At 44.0% G+C, this 20,000-nt stretch overlaps 1 protein-coding gene across 3 annotated transcripts in view; it reads left to right on the forward strand.

The window, feature by feature from the left end:
• frem1a (Fras1 related extracellular matrix 1a) overlaps positions 1-20,000 on the forward strand; it is an 83,475-nt gene that overhangs the window by 34,633 nt on the left and 28,842 nt on the right. For all 3 annotated transcript variants that reach the window (XM_076288458.1, XM_076288460.1, XM_076288459.1), the window contains exons 7-16: positions 2,623-2,731; positions 4,499-4,630; positions 4,716-5,060; positions 5,567-5,709; positions 6,279-6,475; positions 12,021-12,111; positions 12,281-12,448; positions 13,117-13,325; positions 16,927-17,020; positions 19,912-20,000. The exon at positions 19,912-20,000 is cut by the window's right edge and continues 164 nt beyond it. In XM_076288458.1, the coding sequence (XP_076144573.1) occupies positions 2,623-2,731; positions 4,499-4,630; positions 4,716-5,060; positions 5,567-5,709; positions 6,279-6,475; positions 12,021-12,111; positions 12,281-12,448; positions 13,117-13,325; positions 16,927-17,020; positions 19,912-20,000 (1,577 nt within the window). The remainder of the gene's footprint in view (positions 1-2,622; positions 2,732-4,498; positions 4,631-4,715; positions 5,061-5,566; positions 5,710-6,278; positions 6,476-12,020; positions 12,112-12,280; positions 12,449-13,116; positions 13,326-16,926; positions 17,021-19,911) is intronic.

Here is a 20,000-nt window from a genome sequence, read left to right on the forward strand (position 1 = left end):
CACACACACACACACACACACACACACACACACACAGAGAGAGCAGGAACTATGAGGTACACACACGCACACGCACACACACACAGAGAGCAGGAATTATGAGGTACACACACACACACACACACACACAGCGCAGGAACTATGAGGTACACACACACACACACACACACACACACACAGCGCAGGAACTATGAGGTACACACACACACACACATACACACAGAGAGCAGGAAGTATGAGGTACACACACACACACACACACACACACACACAGCGCAGGAACTATGAGGCACACACACACACACACACACACAGCGCAGGTACTATGAGGTACACACACACACACACACACATACACACAGAGAGCAGGAATTATGAGGTACACACACACACACACACACACACACACACAGCGCAGGAACTATGAGGCACACACACACACACAGAGAGCAGGAATTATGAGGTATACACACACACACACACACACACACACAGCCAAGGAACTATGAGGCCTCAGAGACAGAAAGTCTCGCAGCCTCATGATGTAACGAATTGCTTTACTGCACTACACACATACAGTACATGCCAGGCCCCCTAGTGTCTGTGAGCAGAATTGCAGCATAGTACCTTTGGTCCGGCTAGCCTCACGATGGGACAGAGTGCTTTACGCCACTACACACACACACACACACACACATCAGGCATCGGCTACAACAAGGTAGCGATGGGACAGAGTGCTTTACGGCACTACACACACACACACACACACACACACACACACCAGGCATCGGCTACAACAAGGTAGCGATGGGACAGAGTGCTTTACGGCACTACACACACACACACACACACACACACACCAGCATCGGCTACAACAAGGTAGCGATGGGACAGAGTGCTTTACGGCACTACACACACACACACACACACACACACACACACACACCAGCATCGGCTCTAACAAGGTAGCGATGGGACAGAGTGCTTTACGGCACTACACACACACACACACACACACACACATCAGGCATCGGCTACAACAAGGTAGCGATGGGACAGAGTGCTTTACGGCACTACACACACACACACACACACACACACACACACACCAGCATCGGCTACAACAAGGTAGCGATGGGACAGAGTGCTTTACGGCACTACACACACACACACACACACACACACACACACACACACCAGCATCGGCTACAACAAGGTAGCGATGGGACAGAGTGCTTTACGGCACTACACACACACACACACACACACACACACCAGCATCGGCTACAACAAGGTAGCGATGGGACAGAGTGCTTTACGGCACTACACACACACACACACCAGGCGTGGGCTACAACAAGGTAGCGATGGAGTTTCTCAGACAGAGCAGCAAAAAGAAGCAGAAAGCGAGGAAAGCGTTGTCGTAGGAACAGGGAGAGAGGAAACGGCAGCCTGGGGCACTTGTAGAGGTTAGACATGCTTATTATATCTATGGATGGAAATATTTGTGCTGTAGCCTAAACTATTTTGCACTTCAGAATTTTAACCGTGTTCACAGGTGGAATAGTAGTTATGATTATACTGCAATAAATTCACAACCACAAAGCATATTTATTGAGTTTCACAGTTTAGAAATGGTCAAACATAGTGTACATTCCAGCACTCCATGAAATTATGCAGAAGTGGTCACCTGTGTTGTTCGGCTAGTTTATTTGAGATAAGCTACAGTAGTTATCTTGCTCATTATAATGGCCATCTATACATGCTATAACTTCCTTTTTCATGACCCTTCATATTGTTTTGCATTAATGTCTCTAGCCTACTACGAATGGGTGGGCAATATAGCAAATTTGATTAAAATCAACATGAACACAAAACTCAAACCCCCCAAAATCTCTACTACCAATGAGAGCTTGAGTTGCTGCAGCCAACAGCCAGAGTAGCCAGGCAGCCACTCTTTAACATCAACCTGTCTTCAATTTGTTATGCATTTACAAAACACTCCAAACACCTGCTTGTTTGTGGAGTATTTGAGTATTGTGTGTAGATTGAGAAACAATGAATTGAATCAATTTTAAGATGATTTTGAAACAACACAATATGGAAAATTTGAAAGGGTCTGAAAATGTTTCAGTTGCAATGTATACTGTATATGTGTGTGTGTTTCCCAGGTGGAGTTTGAGGCCCATGACTCCTACTTTGAGAAGAGCGTCCCCTTCACTGTATATAAATGTGTAATTGTGTATGTGTCCCAGGTTGAGTTTATCACTGTATATAAATATGTAATTGTGTATGTGTCCCAGGTTGAGTTTGAGGCCCATCACTGTATATAAATGTGTAATTGTGTGTGTGTCCCAGGTGGAGTTTGAGGTCCATGACTCCTACTTTGAGAAGAGCGTCCCCATCACTGTATATAAATGTGTAATTGTGTGTGTGTCCCAGGTTGAGTTTATCACTGTATATAAATATGTAATTGTGTGTGTGTCCCAGGTTGAGTTTATCACTGTATATAAATGTGTAATTGTGTGTGTGTCCCAGGTGGAGTTTGAGGCCCACGACTCCTACTTTGAGAAGAGCGTCCCCATCACTGTATATAAATGTGTAATTGTGTGTGTGTCCCAGGTGGAGTTTGAGGCCCACGACTCCTACTTTGAGAAGAGCGTCCCCATCACTGTCCACGTGTCTGTGCGCACCGCTGACACCAACGCTCCCAGAGTTTCCTGGAACATGGGTACGTCTGTCTGTCTTAATGTCTGTGTGTGTGTGTGTCTGTCTGTCAGTCTGCCTTGTTTGTTTTGTGTGTTTGTGGTTGTTCTGCGTTGTGTTTGTGTCTTTGCTCTCAGTGATGTTTGTGTGTTAGTGTGTTTGTGTGTTTGTTTGTGTGTTTGTTTGTGTCTTAGTGTGTTTGTGTGTTAGTGTTGTTAGTGTGTTTGTTTGTGTGTTAGTGTGTTTGTTTGTGTGTTTGTTTGTGTGTTAGTGTGTTAATGTGTGTGTGTGTGTGTGTCTGTTAGTGTGTTTGTGTGTTTGTGTGTTAGTGTGTTTGTGTGTTAGTGTGTTTGTGTGTTAGTGTGTGTGTGTGTGTGTGTGTCTGTTAGTGTATTTGTGTTTGTTTGTGTGTGTGTGTGTGTGTGTGTGTGTTAGTGTGTTTGTGTGTGTGTTTGTATCTGCTCTGTACTGTTATCAATAACCTTTAGTGTTGTTTGGCTGGAAACCATAATGTTCCATTTATAAAATGAAGTGCAGCCATCTGCTAATAATTTGTAGCTTCATTTACTAAAGGGCTGCCATCTGCTGATTGGTTTAATTAGCGAGTGAGTGGCCTCCCTGTCCAAGGGTCATAATTACCATGTGGATGTTATAGCTCACCCAAGCCTGGGGGGGGGGGGGGGGGGGGGGGGTTATACACAGATATATAACAAACAAACACACACACTCACACACTCAAACACACACACACACACACATAAACACACACACACTCAAACACACACACACTCAAACACACACACACACACACACAGACAGACAGACACACACACACAAACACACACACACAAACACACACACACACTCACACACACACACACACACACACACACACACGCCATGTTGATGCTATAACTCAATTAAACCTGGGTGGCGGGGGGCGGGGTACTCACATCACACACACACACGCGCACACACACACAAACACTCACACACACACACACACATAGACAGTCACACACACACACACACATGTAATGCCATGTTGATGTAACTTAGTGATGCCTGGGGGGCTAGTTTTACGTACAGCCATAAAGAGCAACTTTCCCTTCTTACTGCTGGACCAGCCACAGCCCCACACAACACACACACACACACAAACACACCGCACACACCACACACACGCATGCACACACACGCACGCACGCACACACACACACACACACATACACACTGTGAAAAACTGTGAACAAATAATGTAAAAAAAATGGGGATTTCATCACCAGGGAAAACTTTGTATGCTGAAAAATAATATTGGATGGCCGTGATCTTTGGCCAACCAGACTTGTTTTGGGGGTGTCAGAAAGCACTGCATTAAAACCAGACCTGTTTTTGGGAGTATCAGAAAGCACTGCATTAAAACCAGACCTGTTTTTGGGGGTATCAGAAAGCACTGCATTAAAACCAGACCTGTTTTTAGGGTGTCAGAAGGCACTGCATTAAAACCAGACCTGTTTGTGCACTGTGTGTTGGGCTGTTTGTGGGGTGGTTTGTCTTGTGGGGTGTTTGTGGGGTGGTTTGTGGGGTGTGGGTGGCTTGTGGGGAGTTAGTGGGGCGGGGGTGGTTTGTGGGGTGTTTGTGGGGTGTTAGTGGGATGTTTGTGGGGTGGGGGTGTTTGTGGGGTGGTGGTGGGGGTATGTTTGTGGGGTGTTTGGGGGTGGTTTGTGGGCCGTCACAAGGCGCTGCATTAAACGTGTCTCTGTAAAGAACATGATTGTTTGGTTTGTGACAGGCCTCAGTCTGCTAGAGGGCCAGTCTCGCCCAATCACGTGGGAGCAGCTGCAGATCGTGGACAATGACAACCCCAAAGCCGTGCGTCTCATCACCGTGGACGGACTGCAGCACGGCAGGCTGACTGTCAGAGGTAGTGTGTGTGTGTGTGTGTGTGTGTGTGTGTGTGTGGTTATGAAGGTGCTGAAGTCATGCCTGTTTCTCCCTCTCTCTCTCAGGGGGCAAAGGCTTCATGTTCACCATCAGTGACATCAAGGCTGGCGTGGTGCGCTATCACCATGACGATAGCGACACCACCAAGGACTATGTGGTGTTCCGCATCACGGACGGCATCCACCACACACGGCACAAGTTCCCCATCAGCGTCCTGCCCAAGGACGACAGCCCGCCGTTCCTCATCACCAACACGGTGCTGGAGCTGGCCGAGGGTCAAACCGCGCTGCTGCGGGGCTCTGTCCTGCAGGCCGCCGACGCCGACTCCAGCGACGACTACATCCTCTACAACGTCACACGGCCACCCCGCGCCGGGGAGATCATGAAGATGCCGGGGCCTGGCGTCACAGGTCAGTTAGCATGCTAGCAAGATCAGTTAGTATGCTAGCAAGGTCAGTTAGCATGCTAGCTAGGTCAGTTAACATGCTAGCAAGGTCAGTTAGCATTCTAGCAAGGTCAGTTAGCATCCTAGCAAGTTCAGTTAGCATGCTAACAGGGTCACTGATCCACCTAGCACACTCCCTGACCTTGCAAGGTCAGGGAGTGTGCTAGGTGGATCAGTTAGCATCCTAGCAGGGACAGTTAGCATGCTAGCAAGGTCAGGGAGCGTGCTAGGCAGATCAGTTATTATGCTAGCAGGGTCAGTTAACAGGATGGCAGGGTCAGTTATTATGCTAGCAGGGTCAGTTATCATGCTAGCAGGGTCAGTTAACAGGATGGCAGGATCAGTTATTATGCTAGCAGGGTCAGTTATCATGCTAGCAGGATCTTACTAGTTCTAACTGTGCTGTTGGTGGTGCAAAGTTTGTGCAATTTCTCAAGTCTCTCTCTTTCTCTCTCTCTCTCTGTCTTCCAGGATATCCTGTGTCTCGCTTTCTCCAGAAGGATCTTTTTCACTCAGTCATCTACTACCGTCACCTAGGCAATGAGGTGTTCGATGACTCCTTTGAAGTGGTGCTTTCAGACTTCCATGATCCACCAAATCTCTCAGAGCCTCAGGTTAGAACACACACATACACACACACACACACACACACATGCACACACACTCATTCGCCCAATCTCTCTTACACCCCAACCTTGTTCTGTGTTTGTACTATAGGCTGTTGTGATCGTCATCATCCCTCAAACACAAACACACACACACACCCCTCTAAACCCTGTTCTATGTTTGTTGTGTCTTGCAGGTTGTCGTGATTTTAATCAACCCTCACACACACACACACACACACATACCCCTCAAAACCCGGTTGTGTGTTTGTAATGCAGGTTGTCATGTTTGTTATCAACCCTCACACACACACACACACACACACACACACACACACACACACACACACACACACACACACACAGAAACCCCTCTTAACCCTGTTTAACCTTATTTACTTTTTTATTGTTTACTTGAATGTTATGTTTGTGTGTGGACTTAAATTGGTAGAATATGTCTTGTCTCCACCGTGGGATAGTGAGAGACGTAATTTCGATCTCTTTGTATGGCATGTGAAGAAATTGACAATAAAGCAGACTTTGACTTTTGACTTTTCTGTGTGTGTCATGTCGTGCAGGTTGTGGTGATCGTCATCAACCCTGTACCTGACCAGCCTCCTAAAGAGGCACCAGGTGTTGTACGACACCTGGTCGTCAAGGAGACGGAGGTGATCCACCTGACGAAGAAGGAGCTCCACTTTATCGACCAAGAGTCCCCTGACCTTGAGCTCACCTACACGGTCACCACACTCCCCTTCTTCACCAGTAACTATGGGTACGATAATATCCCCTTCTACACCAGTAACCATGGTTACGATAATATCCCCTTCTACACCAGTAACCATGGTTACGATAATATCCCCTTCTACACCAGTAAATATGGGTACGATAATATCCCCTTCTACACTAGTAACCATGGTTACGATAATATCCCCTTCTACACCAGTAACTATGGTTACAATAATATCCCCTTCTACACTAGTATCCATGGTTACAATAATACCCATTCTACACCATTAGCTATGGGTACGATAATCTCACTTACATGATCACCACACTCCATTTCTACACCAGTAACCATTGATACGATAATCTCACCTACATGATCACCACACTCCCCTTCTACACCTGTAACCATGGTTACGATAATCTCCCCTTCTACACCAGTAACTGGGTACGATAATCCGAACTGAGGGTAAACCTACAGTCACACACTCAGCAGGATAAACAGGTCCTATGTTATGAAATGTCCTATGCTATGACAGGTCCTATGTGACGATGGTCCTATGTGATGACAGGTCCTACGTGATGACCGGTCCTATGCTATGAGAGGTCCTATGTTATGATGGTCCTATGTGACGATGGTCCTATGTGATGACAGGTCCTATGTGATGATGGTCCTATGTAGGGCTGGGACAACGCGTCGACTTAATCGATGACGTCGACGCAAAAAATACGTAGACGCAAAATATGAGCGTCGATTCGTCAAGCATAACGTGTGCTGCTAAATATTTTTAATTTTACACGTTTTCCATACGTTGACTAATCTGTGGCTGGGCACCACAAAATCAAAACCGGCCACCACACATTGATGTTCTATGTTGTAGGCCTACTATTCAAATTAAAGATAAGATAAAATAATTGGTAACACTTTACCTGACGGGTGAGTTCATAACACATTCATAGCAGCTGTCATAAACTGCACATAAAGCATTCATGACTGTTTCATGAGACATGACTCAACATTCATACCAAACCTTTCATAAATGTGGAAGACAGAACGACGACAACTTGTCAAAATAAAAGTCCAAAGTCGCAAAGCAGCATTGCCGTTTTTGGTCCAAACCTCTTACCTGATCACGTCACATCTGAGTCAATGAACTACTCCAGTGCCAAAAAGACAGAACATGGTCAAGCAAATCATTTTTCAAATCATCATGCTACTGGGAATGTCCAACCGTTCCAGGTTACACAAATACGGGTCAGCTGAATGTAGGCTAGTTTACCTCCCAGTGTTAAACTCAGTGATTACGGATACTTCACAACTTGTATAGTAAAGTGACATTCGATGTAGACTTCATAAAATATTCATGAAATATTTACAAAGGCTGGAGAGATTAAATTAATGGTATCCAGGTTACACAAATACGATATTGGACTTTTATTTTGACAAGTTGTCGTCGTTCTGTCTTCCACATTCATGAAAGGTTTGGTATGAATGTTGAGTCATGTCTCATGAAACAGTCATGAATGCTTTATGTGCAGTTTATGACAGCTGCTATGAATGTGTTATGAACTCACCCGTCAAGTAAAGTGTTACCAAATAATTTCATTGAGCTGCACTTTTTACTCACACAGCCTTTCCTCGCCCCGCCCGCTCTCTCTCGTAACGAGCCCGCTGCTCCTCCTGCATGTGCATTTAACAAAATATTCACGATTGTTGAAGGATTGTTGTTGCCACATAGAAGCACTGCATAGAACACAGTGGGCTAAATTGCTATTAAATCCGCTTAGCATCGTGACCATGCTGCACAAATTTGTTCAAAACTGCTGCATTAAAGTTAAAGTAAAGTCTGCTAAAGTCTTATCACAACATAGTACATTGAGGAGACTAAACTAAGTTAAGTTACAGTATGCAATCAAGCAGTATCTCAAAGCTAACGTTAGAATACTGTTTGGATGTCAAGTTTAGCATGCTTACTTGCAGCTGCTTGTATTCGTTACTCATGCAGGGCTCATTTTATTGACTCTGAATGTTTGCAAAATCCCGATGTAAATGGAAAAGTGTTTTCCAAGACTCAAAAGTGCTTGTCCAAAGGCAGGGGCGTGGCCAGGATTATTTTATAGGGGGGGCCAGCTGGGTCCAGACTTTTTATTGGGGTGGCACTTGGGAATCAAAACTACTATTTGAAAACTACTCAAAAAGTTTTGAAGATTAGGATAGCCTATTTTAATAATGGCAATAAATTGTGCAAAGCCAACACTGATACACAGGTCAGTTTGTTGGCCACTCCAACATATTTTCCATAAATAGGTCAATGCCAATAAAAAATATTATGATAATGCACCTTACTTAATCAGTTTTATTGAAATGATGTTAACTCAAAGAACAATAATAAATACTACAAATATTGTATGTATATATTTGATCTCATACTGATGGCCAAACTATATTTCTTTCTGATATCCACTCCAAGTACTTGGCTGTAAAGTAACATGACTCTGAATTAAGACATTAACCCTTAGAACCCTAGACTGTTTTAAGGGCTTTTTTACTACCTTAGAAACATTTATCCTGGTCAATGTAAGTGCCATACACACATGCTATATATTGTTTTTTAACAGAGTCTAGGCTACCCAGATCTGCCACTATTTTATGTATTAATACTTGCATTGATTTCATTTTGATTTTTAAATAATAAAAATACAAATAGTGTATTATAAAAAATTCTTATATTTCGACATGTATCTCACCACTGCAAGCTGGCACATGTGTGCATAGGGCAGACTGTTCTGAATCTGGCAATGGTGGAGGGATTCTCTGGGGCTGAGCAAATGTGAAAAATATGTGGTGTGTGCCTTATGGAAATAAATGCCATTTTTTTAATTTAGCCCTATGGCTACTCTATTTTTGGCCATTCCCACTACCTTTAGTTATAAGCAGTTATCCTGGTCATTGTAAGTGCCATTGACACAGTAATGAAAAATGCCCTTTCTGCGCTCCATATCTGTGGCACGAACTGATCTGACCTGACTGAACCCGAGTTTGCGTGTTCTGTGTGTACACTCATGATGATTCTAAAACAACTTTTTACTGCATTGTCATGAACAAAGTGAAGGCAAAAAGGTGTTTCTTTGTCGAATAAATTGGGATGCAATGTGAGTCTCGAATTGGATGCCATGCAGGAATTTGCTAGGATCTCAAAACCGGATTATGAACATGCTTTGCCATAGAGAAACACATGATAGCGTTGGATTATGAACATGCTTTGCCACCACAACACACAAAAACGTGGGTTAAGTCGAGCTATATGAAGTTATTATTTTGATGTCATTTCGTCTGTTTTTTACCCAGACGGATACACTTGGTATCAAATGATAGCTCTGTGTCTCCTCTTTCACCTGACATGCGTGCCATATCTATCCGATCACGGGTTCGTGAGTAGGGCCTAATTCAAACGAGAGTAATGGGTGTGCAGCGTTGGTTTTTGTACATTATTTTATTTTGCAGTCACGTTGTTTTTATAGCCCAGAAGGAACGATATACTTGGTACCAATAGATAGCCCTGTGTCTCCTCTTTCTTCTGATATGCTTGCCATATCTATGCGATCACGGGTTCGCGAGTAATTCAAACGAGAGTAATGGGTGCGCAGGTGAACTGTAAATATGAATCAATTTTATTTAATTACATGATATTTATTTTTATTTTCATACTTGATCGCACAGACAAGTGTTTAGTCTCGTTGGAAAGCCCCACTTCTGCTCTGTCACGCAATTAAGGTTTCATCTCGCTGCGATGAACAGTTTGAGCAATGTAACAAAGAATTCAGGCAAAGCAGCCTGCCTCTGCCTGACCAGCTATGGCAAGAACCACACGCAGTCAGCAAATTATGTATTTATAAAGTAGCCTAGGCTAGGCCCTATTAGCCTACCTGGAGCCATCTGGAGATATGTGCCTAATATGCTTGCATTTCACCCGAATTTTATCGAAATATTCTTGTAACAGCGTTCCTGTGGGCATCCGATTCTTTTTGATCAGCCCCACACATCAACGTCAGAGCCTAGGCTACCTAACAAGGACAGCCCAACGCAGCTCACTTGGCTATGATTCGTGACACATTCTAACATCTTATTAGCATTAATGTTCCAACTCATCAATTCACCTGTTACTGAGGTTAAGTAGTAGTCTAGGCTAGTCTACTGTCACCTGTTACTGAGGTTAAGTAGTAGTCTAGCCTAGTCTACTGTCACCTGTTACTGAGGTTAAGTAGTAGCCTAGTCTAGTCTACTGTCACCTGTTGGTACTGAGGTTAAGTAGTAGGCTAGCCTAGTCTACTGTCACCTGTTACTGAGGTTAAGTAGTAGCCTAGTCTAGTCTACTGTCACCTGTTGGTACTGAGGTTAAGTAGTAGCCTAGTCTAGTCTACTGTCAAGTGTTGTTAACAGATGACTAGAATTGTCCCGCTGCTGCTGCTGCTGCACTAGGCTACTCACCATGTGATCAGAACCGTGGGCTACACTTCCTGACTGGGCCAATGGTCGTAGATAAAGTGCAGTAATTGGTCCAGTCGCTGCTTTGCAAAGTGTTGTCGAAAACGGCAGCAATCTTTTTTTTTTTACTTTTCACTGAACGGAGCTGGGGGGGCCAGCAGGGTGGCCAAGCTTTGACCAGTGGTGGCCGTGGCCCCCCCTGGCCACCACGTAGCTCCGCCCCTGTCCAAAGGAGAAGTACAAACCGTTATTTGAACTAACTACGTTATGAATTGCATCCACACATCAGCAGCCTTTTAACTGTGTTAATGTTAATTGCAAGGATTCCCACACAAACGTCTTAAAATGATAGGCACTCAATTAGACATACACTACTGAACTTTATTGAATGCTACCTCTGACTAAGAATGCATTACTTTGCACTTGCATAGTCTTTTATTTTGGAATCTTAAGAGCAATAAACATATATTGCAATGTTTTCACGTTTTTTCATTCAGATATGTAAATAAACATGTGTAAGTTGCTATTAGTGAATTAATGGGAAGATAATCGAATCGAATCGAAATCGAAATCGATCGGACTGAAAAAATGAATTGTTAGATTAATCGATGCATCGAAAAAATAATCGCTAGATTAATCGTTTAAAAAATAATCGTTTATCCCAGCCCTAGTCCTATGTGATGACAGGTCCTATGTGATGACAGGTCCTATGTGATGATGGTCCTATGTGATGACAGGTCCTATGTGATGACAGGTCCTATGTTATGATGGTCCTATGTGATGATGGTCCTATGTGATGACAGGTCCTATGTGATGATGGTCCTATGTGATGACAGGTCCTATGTTATGATGGTCCAATGTTATGATGGTCCTATGCTATGACAGGTCCTATGTTAAGATGGTCCTATGCTATGACAGGTCCTATGTGATGACAGGTCCTATGTTATGACAGGTCCTATGTGATGACAGGTCCTATGTTATGATGGTCCTATGTTATGATGGTCCTATGCTATGACAGGTCCTATGTGATGACAGGTTCTATGTGATGACAGGTCCTATGTTATGATGGTCCTATGTTATGACAGGTCCTATGTTATGCTTTGAACAGGAGCCAAGACGCTGGCAGGTTGTTCCTGGTTGACAGCATCCCAAAGTTCACCAAGGACCCGGACGCTCCAGTCCTCAGGCTCTTCACTCAGGTGTGTCCGTCCGTCTTTATTCCTGACCGCCTCGAAACCTGCCAGGTCTACAGGCGAGCATAGGATACCAGACTAGAACTTATAAAACGCACATATCTACTTCTAAGCACTCTACGGCAATAATAGACACACTGTGTGTGTGTGTGTGTGTGTGTGTGTGTGTGTGCAGCATGCTGTGAACTTCTTGAAGGTGGCCTACATGCCCCCCATCCTGGACATCGGGCTGCACCCGCATCACATCCAGTTTGTTCTCTCCGTCACCAACCAGCTGGGCACCACTGTCACCGGCATCTGCTTCAACGTCACCGTGCTGCCCGTGGACAACCAGCCGCCACAGGTAACACACACACCTGACTACCCACAACCAGCCGCCACAGGTGACACACACACACCTGACTACCCACAACCAGCCGCCACAGGTAACACACACACCTGACTACCCACAACCAGCCGCCACAGGTAACACACACACCTGACTACCCACAACCAGCCGCCACAGGTAACACACACACCTGACTACCCACAACCAGCCGCCACAGGTAACACACACACCTGACTACCCACAACAAGCCGCCACAGGTGACACACACACCTGACTACCCACAACAAGCCGCCACAGGTGACACACACACCTGACTACCCACAACAAGCACCACAGGTAATATACACACCTGACTACCTACAACCAGCCACCACAGGTAATACACACACCTGACTACCCACAACCAGCCGCCACAGGTAACACACACACCGGCCCACATACAACCAACCACAACAGGTAATACACACACCTCCCCACATACAACCAGCCACCACAGGGTAACATTTAACCACCTACAACCAGCCACCACAGGTTATACACACCTGACTACATCTAACACTCCTCTCCACCTACATCCCTCAGTACCTAAAACAGGTGTGTGTGTGTGTGTGTGTGTGTGAGTGTGTGTGTGTGTCTGTGTGTGTGTGTGTGCATGTGCATGTGTGTGTGTGTGTGTGTTGCAGGTGTTGACCAATTCGTTGCGCGTTGAGGAGGGGGGTGAGTGTTGGGTCAGTGAGGACCATCTGAGCGTGTCTGACCCAGACTCCAGTGAGGAGCGCCTAAGGGTGCAGGTGAAGAGGCCAGCCCAGCACGGAGCCATCCAGCTCAACGGCGCCCCCGTCAGGACAGGGCAGGCCTTCACCCTGCTCGACCTCAAGAGGCTCAAAGTGAGGTCAGCCACCCAACCCATACTTTACCGTCTGTTATCTGGGCTCTGTAGAGTGGCCTTAGATTAGCTATATGTTATCTGGGCCAGGGCTCGAATTACGTGGGAGCCAGAGGGAGCCGAGCTCCCATAGAGTGAGGACTGGCTCCCATGAAAGCAACAAAGTCAAAAATCTGAGGGGGTCTCTGATATCTGAAGGTGTCTGGCATTGTAATTTAATCTTCAACAACCGCTCATTATCCATCCCTGTGCGATCTCTTACCATTAAAGACGTTCATTGGGCTAGCCTACATGGTTTGATACGTGCTGAAAAGTCTTGTTTGCTGTTGAACTTGCGCTTCACCTATTCTATGTTGATTGACAAAGCCATACATTATGGCCCATAATGCAGCCTTCAATGATTGTGTTGTCTGATGATCTAGCTATCCTCTGACATTCAGAGCTCCGGAAAGTTCCCCAGCTATTTTGAAACACCTGCAATCTCTGATGTCGGAGTATGGCTACCCGACAATATCTCAGTGCAAACTCCAAAATTGTTCGTCTATTATTTTTCCACGGTTCAACACATTAGCCTAAATACTAGAACATAATTTGGCTGGCTTTATTCATTTCTGCCAGTTAGTGCTTTTTCCCCTGTGTATAACTTACACTACATGCATTATTGTGTTTGACACTGAGGATAGCCTATCTGAGACGGTGGTCTGGTTTAAATGAGTTACGTTGTGAAATTGAGAATGGCACAGACTAAATCGTTTAGTCTATTTCTTTGTATTGTGAAATTGAAATGAGATATGGACTATTACAATCAATAACTAGATGTACCGCAGAGCGGTACAAAATATGACCGCCGCCCAGTCCAGCACATTTTTTCCACAAAAAGAAATCACGCTGAAAGGCCTATATGATTCTAACTGTCTCACTAAATTGCATTATCCACACTCAATTCTCACTGGTATCTGCTAGACAACAAGTACCAAAACATGATTAGTTCATAGATTTCACATGTAAAATTCATTTTATACAACCCCACCTCCATCTTGCCTGTTTATAATTCTGAGAAATTCTTGATTGTTTGTGTTATGTTTATGTTATGTGTGTGTGTGTGTGTGTGTGTGTGAGTGTGTGTGTGTGTGTGTGTGTGTGTGTGTGCGTGCGTGCTTGTGTTTGTGCCTGCGTATGTGCCTGTGCATGCAAGCGTACATATGTCTACTGTGTGAGTATGTGTCATACGTATGATTACTGTGAATGTATGTGTGTGTGTGTGTGTATCTGTGCACATGTGTGCACATGAAATGGGTTAACATGACCCCTGGAGGCAAACATACAGAAAAAAATGGTCATCCTAGGCCCTACAGTTCTCAAGATATTCACAGAGAACTGTGTCTGCCCTACCCTCCTTTCGGGGGGTCCAGTCCAGCAGGGGGGCTACAGATCAAAACGAAAAATGACGGTTCCATGCTATCCATGTGGGGGTACATGCCCACCAAGTTTTGTGTACCCCGGTCTTTCAGTGTCCCGGGAATCCTTGTTGGTGTACGTCACTAAATGTACACATAAATTATTTTATTGTAAGGCCCCCCATGAACGAAAGTACACAAAACTTGGCATGCATTCGGAGGGTGTCATAATGATCCTACACTTTTAATTTCGTGCAGTTTTGACCTTGTCAGCCAGAGATTTGTGATGAAAACACCTAATTTTTTGCTTTTTCATTTTTAACTAGGTGGCGCTATACATAAAATAAGTGGTAATGGGATAGGTTGACATGCCCCCTTAAGACCAACATACATAAAAAAGGTGGACCTCCTAGGCCCTACGGTTATCGAGATATTCACAGAAAACTGTCTCCGGCCACCTACAGGCCAGTTGGTGTATAGTAACATAAATGAATTTATTGTGTGGCCCCCCATGAACGGAATTCCACGAAACTTGGCGTGCATACAGAGGGTGTCATAATGAACCTACACTTCCAATTTTGTACAGTTTTGACTTTGTTAGGTCACAGATACCTTCAATTACAACACCTCATTTTTACTTTTTTGTGTTTAACTAGGTGGCGCTATACATGAAATGAGTGGTTATGGAATGGGTTGACATGGCCCCTTGAGATCAACATACAAAAAAAAAATGGTCCTCCTAAACCCTACGGTTTTCGAGATATTCACAGAAAACTGTGTCTGCCCTACCCTCCTTTCGGGGGGTCCAGTCCAGCGGGGGGGCTACAGATCAAAACAAAAAACGATGGTTCCATGCTATCCATGTGGGGTTACATGCCCACCAAGTTTCATGTACCCCGGTCTTTCAGTGTCCCGGGAATCATTGACAGAAATTTGGGCATGCGAAAAAAAATAAATAAAAAAAATCTGACTAAATATCGCTGCGCGGCGGTCATAATAAGTTGAAATTAATTAAAAGTAATCAATTTCTATGAAAAATCTATGTCTGTTGTATGCGTGTGTCAAGGTGAAGCCTAGGCCTACCATGCGCATATACTGTACTGCGCAAAAGCGCCGCCTAGGCTATTTCATTGTATCGCCTTGTTAGGCTATGCGCGGGGTGTGCCAACTTTTTATAATATAGAGAGACCCCCTTAAAGACAAAAAGATAATTCGAGCCCTGATTTGGGCTCTGTTGAGTGGCCTTAGATTAGCTATATGTTATCTGGGCTCTGTAGAGTGGCCTTAGATTAGCTATATGTTATCTGGGCTCTGTAGAGTGGCCGTAGATTAGCTATATGAAGCAGAGTGCCACATAGCTAGTTAACTGTCTGTTATCTGGGCTCTGTTAAGTGGCCTTAGATTAGCTATATCTGTGCTCTGTTGAGTGGCCTTAGATTAGCTATATGTTATCTGGGCTCTGTAGAGTGCCCTTAGATTAGCTATATGTTATCTGGTATCTGTAGAGTGGCCGTAGATTAGCTATATGAAGCAGAGTGCCACATAGCTAGTTAACTGTCTGTTATCTGGGCTCTGTTGAGTGGCCTTAGATTAGCTATATGTTATCTGGGCTCTGTTGAGTGGCCTTAGATTAGCTATATGTTATCTGGGCTCTGTAGAGTGGCCGTAGATTAGCTATATGTTATCTGGGCTCTGTAGAGTGGCCTTAGATTAGCTATATGTTATCTGGGCTCTGTAGAGTGGCCGTAGATTAGCTATATGTTATCTGGGCTCTGTAGAGTGGCCGTAGATTAGCTATATGTTATCTGGGCTCTGTAGAGTGGCCTTAGATTAGCTATATGCAGCAGAGTGCCACATAGCTAGTTAACTGTCTGTTATCTGGGCTCTGTAGAGTGGCCTTAGATTAGCTATATCTGGGCTCTGTTGAGTGGCCTTAGATTAGCTATATGTTATCTGGGCTATGTTCAGTGGCCGTAGATTAGCTATATGAAGCAGATCGCCACACAGCTAGTTTGTGCATAAGCGAGGATGGCGTTTCTCTGAGTACTAGTCTGCTTGTGTTGGTCTGTGTACTGTGTTGGTGTGTGAGCAGTAGTGAGCACTACTTGTGTTGGCCTGTGAGCACTAGTGTTGGTCTGTGAGCACTAGTGAGCACTACTTGTGTTGGTCTGTGAGCACTAGTGAGCACTACTTGTGTTGGTGTGTTGCAGGTATGTCCATGACGGCTCAGAAAGTGTGCGTGATGACGTGGAGTTCATCGCCACAGACGGCAACAACACTGCAGAGTTTGTGTTGGACATCAAGGTACATTACTACACATGCACACATACACACACGCACGCACACACACACACACGCACAAACTCACACACGCACACACGCACGCACGCACAAAGAAATACTCACAGAAACAGAGCATCTCCAGCCCAGTGGTCACATATGTATCTAGTTTAGGTTCTGTGGTCACATATCCTCCTGAGACCGAATCCATAGACCTATGTCCTCTGTAGTGGACATAAGTTCTAGATGCATACCCCTTTACCCCTTTGAGCTATTCTATCAATTGCTGCGGTCTTTTAAAGAGGACATCCTGGGCTTTCTAATGATATATCATGTGATTGGCTGGGTTGCTGGGAACCTCCTCTTTCTTGTTCTCAAAAATGGTTGACATCAAAACAAGCACATTTTATGGAAGGAGGAGAGATACGTCAAATAGTGTCTTCTTATTAAAGGACAATTCCGGCGCAAAATGAACCTAGGGGTTAATAACACATGTGTACCGAGTTCGACCGTTCGCTGGGATTTGTTTTCATGCTAGTCGAATGTGACCAGTTTTATTGCAAACCGCTTATTAGCGTTTAACGCTAGCCTTCGGGGCACACGTACAGTAGAAAGAAATCGCTATTTCTATACCACTAACAAGGCTCAAAATAGCACCACACTTACACAGTAGCATAATGAGGGTCTCTACATGTAAACCGAAGCATTGAGAACTTTGTAAGTGTACAGGCAGTTTATTAAAAAGAAACAGGACCAAAATATTTAGATTTTTTTGGAAATTTAGGAGATTATTTGTATAGGATGAATGAGGGGGGGTCAGATTTGGAGCTCTCAGGTGATGAGTGAGTGAAACAGAGATGAGGACTATGAACCTGTGCCTCAAGAAGATAGCAAGGAAGAGTAAGACTAAAAAATGAATTATCACAGATGAAAGAAAAACATGAAAATGAAATGAACAATCCAGGAAAAAGAAATACAACTGTCCAAAAAGGCAAATAAAGTAGTCTAGAAGGATAAATGACCTTTCCCCTTATATTTGGTTAAGTTTACCCTTAATTTAATACCACTAAAAGCATAATTTTTCCATTTTTGTCTATTTTCATGGCTACCTTTTCATACTAAAACGGTCCTTTTGTCCACCACAGGGGACATGCTATAAAATTTAAAATAAAAATAAATTTAAAAAAAATAAAAATTGTAAGATGTTTTTTTAATCCTAAATAGAAAGGAAATCACAACAAAAAAGAAATTGTTGGACACTTTTTTTTCTTGGTTCCCAGGAGGATAGGTATCTAGTTTAGGTTCTGTGGTCACACATGTATCTAGTTTAGGTTCTGTGGTCACACATGTATCTACTTTAGGTTCTGTGGTCACACATGTATCTACTTTAGGTTCTGTGGTCACACATGTATCTAACACATGTATCTACTTTAGGTTCTTTCCAGTATCCAGTATGTATCTAGTTTAGGTTCTGTCCAGTGGTCACATATGTATCTAGTTTAGGTTCTGTGGTCACACATGTATCTAGTTTAGGTTCTGTCCAGTGGTCACATATGTATCTAGTTTAGGTTCTGTCCAGTGGTCACATATGTATCTAGTTTAGGTTCAGTGGTCACATTGAATCTAGTTTAGGTTCTGTGGTCACACATGTATCTAGTTTAGGTTCAGTGGTCACATTGAATCTAGTTTAGGTTCTGTGGTCACACATGTATCTAGTTTAGGTTCTGCCCAGTGGTCACATTGAATCTAGTTTAGGTTCTGTGGTCACACATGTATCTACTTTAGGTTCTGTGGTCACACATGTATCTAACACATGTATCTACTTTAGGTTCTTTCCAGTGGTCACATATGTATCTAGTTTAGGTTCTGTGGTCACACATGGTTCTAGTTTAGGTTCTGTGGTCACATATTTTCTTGAATTTCCCCTGGGGATCAATAAAGTATCTATCTATCTATCTATCTATCTATCTATATGTATCTAGTTTAGGTTCTGCCCAGTGGTCACACATGTATCTAGTTTAGGTTCTGTGGTCACACATGTATCTAGTTTAGGTTGTGTGGTCACACATGTATCTAGTTTAGGTTCTGTGGTCACATATGTATCTAGTTTAGGTTCTGTCCAGTGGTCACATACTGTATGTATCTAGTTTAGGTTCTGTGGTCACACATGTATCTAGTTTAGGTTCTTTGGTCACACAATATGTGTCTGTGTGCAAACGCAGCCTGTGTTTCATTAGAAACACACAGCCATATTCCACTAGAAACACAGATTAAATGAAAGCTAATATCATTGAATTAGGAACACGGACTGAATGAAAACTAATCTCACTGAATTAGGAACACAGACTAAATGAAAGCTAATCTCTTTGAATTAGGAACACAGACTAAATGAAGAGCTAATCTTGTTGAATTAGTAAAGACTACATGAAAACTAGTGGGACTTCATTAGAACCATCTGGGATAACTAAGTGTGATTCTGTAGGCAGTGTACATAGTAGAGCGTCAGCAGCAATAGAGTTCTGATGGGTTCTGTTGTGGTCTGAGTGTACATAGTACAGCATCAGTAGCAGCAGAGTTCTAATGGGTTCTGTTGTTGTCTGAGTGTACAATACATAGTGCAGCGTCAGTAGCAATAGAGTTCTGATGGGTTCTGCTGTGGTCTGAGTGTACATAGTAGAGCGTCAGTAGCAATAGAGTTCTGATGGGTTCTGTTGTGGTCTGAGTGTACATAGTACAGCATCAGTAGCAATAGAGTTCTGATGGGTTCTGCTGTGGTCTGAGTGTACAATACATAGTGCAGCGTCAGTAGCAATAGAGTTCTAATGGGTTCTGTTGTGGTCTACTTGGAGCCTTGTTTGTTCTTGTCGGACCCGCTGTGGTGCTGGTTTATTTTCTGCATTCTGTTCTGTTCGCAGGTGACGCTGGTCAATGACGAGGTGCCGGTCCTAATGCCAGGCCTGAGGCCGACACTGGACTGCGCCGAGGGACAGGAAGTGGTCATCAG

The sequence above is a fragment of the Alosa pseudoharengus genome, unplaced genomic scaffold, assembly GCF_046254945.1.
Source record: "Alosa pseudoharengus isolate Yale_2024_CS ecotype anadromous, Long Island Sound unplaced genomic scaffold, YU_APseudo_1.1 YU_APseudo_1.1_scf_17, whole genome shotgun sequence".
In the NCBI taxonomy this organism is placed as follows: domain Eukaryota; kingdom Metazoa; phylum Chordata; class Actinopteri; order Clupeiformes; family Clupeidae; genus Alosa; species Alosa pseudoharengus.